Here is a 3,838-nt window from a genome sequence, read left to right as displayed (position 1 = left end):
GCTGACGGTGCTGGCCGGTGGGCATGGCAGGCTGGGGGTGCTGGCTGGGGGGTGTGGTAGGCTGGGGGTGCTGGCCGGGGGGTGTGGTAGGCTGGGGGTGCTGGCTGAGGGGCGTGGCAGACTGGGGGTGCTGGCCAGGGGTGTGGCAGGCTGGGGGTGCCAAGGCCCCACATTTTGCCCCCTCCAATCTCTACTTCCAGAACCTGCGAGGAGCCGGCCTCTAGTGGTGCCCACATCTGGCCCGATGACATCACCAAGTGGCCGGTGAGTGTGTGGGGAGGAGAGCGGTCCAGGGAGGGCAGGGAGGCACCTGGCCGCCGCACAGCCCCATCCCCGCTCCGTGCCCCTCCCGGCAGATCTGCACAGAGCAGGCCAAGAGTAACCTCTCAGGCTTCCCGCACATGGACTGCCAGATCCGAGGCCGCCCGTGCTGCATCGGCACCAAGGGCAGGTGAGCCGGCCTGGACCCCGGGCCTGAGCCCCTGTGCTCCTCCTCTGCCGCTGTCGTCCGTGCCGCTCCGTCCATGCTGTGAGGGTCCCTGAAGAGGGCCACCCATCCTGCCAGCGATGCCTGCTGCGGCCAGGCGCTGGACACCAGGCGAGGGATTGGGACTCAGTCCCCTGACGTCCTCCGTTGCCTCCCTGTCCCCAGCTGTGAGATCACCACGCGCGAATACTGTGAGTTCATGCACGGCTATTTCCACGAGAAGGCCACGCTCTGCTCCCAGGTGAGGTGGGGCCCTGGGCACGGTGAGCAGCCTTCGCGCCCTCCCGCAGCAGGTGTCCAGTCCCAACCCCGCATATCAGGGCCTCCCATCTGGCCGGGTCCCGGGGACTGACCGCATGCGCTCGACCCAGGTGCACTGCTTGGACAAGGTGTGTGGACTGCTGCCCTTCCTCAATCCCGAGGTCCCCGATCAGTTCTACAGGCTCTGGCTGTCTCTATTCCTCCACGCTGGGTAAGAGGCCCCTCGCTGCCCAACCCCCAGGCCCCCATAGTGCCCGCCCACCTGGACCCCCGGAGGAAGGGCCCCTGAGCCAGGACACAACCTGCTGGGCCCCAGTGACCCCCAAGTGCCTGGCCGGTGGCCACGGGTGGAAGCCGATGCCCGTGTGTCCCCGCCCAGCGTGGTCCACTGCCTCGTGTCTGTGATCTTCCAAATGACCATCCTGCGTGACCTGGAGAAGCTGGCTGGCTGGCACCGCATCTCCATTATCTTCATCCTCAGCGGCATCACCGGCAACCTCGCCAGTGCCCTCTTCCTTCCGTACCGGGCAGAGGTGGGGAACTCGGGGCACTCTGGGGAGTAGGCGGGGTGGGACTAGCCCTGCCACTTCCTTCCCTGCCCCCCCGCCCCCACTACCCTACCTGGGTCAGCCAGAGGGATGCACAGCCCCTTCCGTGTCAGGCTCAACAGTCGATGGACAGCTAAACTGGGGGCTTCCTGGCCAGTTCCTTAGTCTGTCCCTGGGCACAAGGGAGCAGCAATGCCCCCAGGTCAGGTGTAGAGGTCACCTCCAGAAAGACCTTCCTGGACTGCCCCCACCCCCAGCCCCACTTCATTTCTCTCAGTGACCATGACCGCCTGCCAGCACGCCCCTTAGCTACAGGCGGGGCCGTGTGAAGTCGCCCTCGTGGGGCCGTTCTTGCCAAGAAAGCAGGGTTCGTTGGTCAGTTCCACCTCACGCTCCGGGCTGGTTCAGTGTCTGTCCCCGCCATGTGCGCTGCCCAGAGCAGGCTGACCTGTCCTGCTTGCTGTGCCCACTGTGCACTTCATAGTGTGTCTGCAGAAAGGGTGGGCGGAACGCGTCCAGCTGGGTTCCGGCAGCACTGGCTGCACCTCCCCCTGCCACCTTGGCCCTCAGCTTCGGGGTCCCCACCAGAGGGGCTCACGGACAGGATGACCTGGGTCCCAGGGCTCCAGCCTGGCTGTGCCCAGGGCTCCCCGCGGGCTCCCGCCCGGCACCTGGAACTGACCGTGTGCGCGCCCCGCCCGCCCGCCCCAGGTGGGCCCTGCAGGGTCACAGTTCGGCCTCCTGGCCTGCCTCTTCGTGGAGCTCTTCCAGAGCTGGCAGCTGCTGGAGCGGCCCTGGAAGGCCTTCCTGAACCTGTCGGCCATCATGCTGTTCCTCTTCACCTGCGGCCTCCTGCCCTGGATCGACAACATCGCCCACATCTTCGGCTTCCTCAGCGGGCTGCTGCTGGCCTTCGCCTTCCTGCCCTACATCACCTTCGGCACGAGCGACAAGTACCGCAAGCGCGCCCTCATCCTAGTGTCGCTGGTGGTCTTCGCCGGCCTCTTTGCCTCGCTGGTCATCTGGCTGTACGTCTACCCCATCCACTGGCCCTGGGTCGAGTACCTCACCTGCTTCCCCTTCACCAGCCGCTTCTGCGAGAAGTACGAGCTGGACCAGGTGCTACACTGACCACCTGCTGGGTGGCTGCTCCCACCCAGCTCGGAGGATGTGGGGACTGTTTCTGGACTGAGCTGTGCGCCTGCATAGCACCCCACCCACACCCCAGAGACCCCATGGAGCTGGCCCTGCTCCCAGGAGCTCCCTCCCCCAGGAGAGGCCAAGTCCGAGGGGAGACGCTCCTAAAGGCGGGCTTCCTGGGGAGCCGAGGCCCCCCCTTCCTCAGGCCTGGGCTGGGGGACACTCGGAGCCTGTGCCTCTCTGCAGCTTGGGGCCCAGGCCCTGACAGACCTCCACTGCCCGGCCGTCAGGACCCCTCCTGGTCTTGGGATGCTGCTCAGCCCCTACCTCCGGCTCTGCTGGTACGGTCCCCACTCCGCCCCATTACTGTGAGCTAGCTCCTCCTAGGGACGAGGCTGGGGTTCCTGCCAGGTTCCCAGCCCTGCCTGGCCATGGCCCCCTGCCTGTTGTCCCTCCCCTCTCTGCCCTGTGAGTCCATGCCCAGCTTCCATCAGCGGTCTGGTGAGCCTCCCCATTACGCTCCTGGACCAGACCTGGTGGGAGAGGCTTTGGCCATGGTCTGGGACAGAGAAGGAGCAAAGAGACACAGCTGGACTGGGAAGCTGAGAGCCTGGGCTGTTACCCAACAGAAGCTAAGCCCACCAGCCCACCCTAGGGCCTCCAGGCCCTCCCAGCCAGCCTTTCCCCTCAAGTTAGTTTTCAGCTTCCTGGGGCTGGACTGATGCCAACCAGCTCACCACCCTCTGCCTCACTTCTGCCAAGAAAGGGGCAGGGCCACCCTGTGGACCTGCACCCAGGGGTTGCCCAAGGTCAATCAGGACTTTTTTTTTTCACCAATTTATATCATGGTCCTAATTTTTTAAAGTAATGCTAACTTTGTATGGACAATGTCTGAAATGAATTAAATGATATTCTTTCAGATAAGACTAGCTTTTGACCTGGGGCCTCAATAAAATAAAAGCTGGAACTTTAGTGGTGGGGTGGCGGGGGTCAACCATGAGGAGCAGGGGTCAGGGGCATGACCCAGAGGAACCGTGGAAGCTTGGGGGACTTTCAAGGGATTTGTTAGGGGCAGAAACCAAGTTGGGGTCACCTGGAGGGTTTCAGGAGGTGCGCTGAGACGATGCTGGTAAATCCTTGGACTCCCGCGCTGCCCCAGCCCCAGCTGCTTGTAGAGATAGTTAGGGGTCTGGCTGGGCGGAGGGGAGGGCCGGCCTGGCAGAAGCAGTGCTGGAGGTGGGGGTGCAGCTATTGGACATTCACTGCACATCGCCCCAGCCCTTCACACCACACCCGACGGGGCACAAGCACGGTTACTGTGGGCAGGGAACCTGGGGCCCCTGGGGTGATGGGACAGCTGGGAGGTGGCCCCTGCCCTTCCCTCCCCCCGGCTGCCCCCACT

At 64.4% G+C, this 3,838-nt stretch overlaps 1 protein-coding gene across 8 annotated transcripts in view; it reads left to right on the top strand.

Annotated features, from left to right (window-relative positions):
* The window catches only part of RHBDF2 (rhomboid 5 homolog 2), a 24,756-nt gene extending 21,397 nt beyond the window's left edge, over positions 1–3,359 (top strand). For all 8 annotated transcript variants that reach the window (XM_040244548.1, XM_040244546.1, XM_040244547.1 and 5 more), the window contains 6 exons: positions 201–264; positions 357–451; positions 653–728; positions 859–959; positions 1,128–1,281; positions 2,008–3,359. In XM_040244548.1, the coding sequence (XP_040100482.1) occupies positions 201–264; positions 357–451; positions 653–728; positions 859–959; positions 1,128–1,281; positions 2,008–2,427 (910 nt within the window). In that variant the 3' untranslated portion in view covers positions 2,428–3,359. The remainder of the gene's footprint in view (positions 1–200; positions 265–356; positions 452–652; positions 729–858; positions 960–1,127; positions 1,282–2,007) is intronic.
* The last annotated feature ends 479 nt before the right edge of the window (positions 3,360–3,838 follow it).

Source organism: Oryx dammah, unplaced genomic scaffold (genome assembly GCF_014754425.2).
Source record: "Oryx dammah isolate SB20612 unplaced genomic scaffold, SCBI_Odam_1.1 HiC_scaffold_8, whole genome shotgun sequence".
Classification (NCBI taxonomy): Eukaryota; Metazoa; Chordata; class Mammalia; order Artiodactyla; family Bovidae; genus Oryx; species Oryx dammah.
This window is presented reverse-complemented; position numbering and strand designations above follow the sequence as displayed.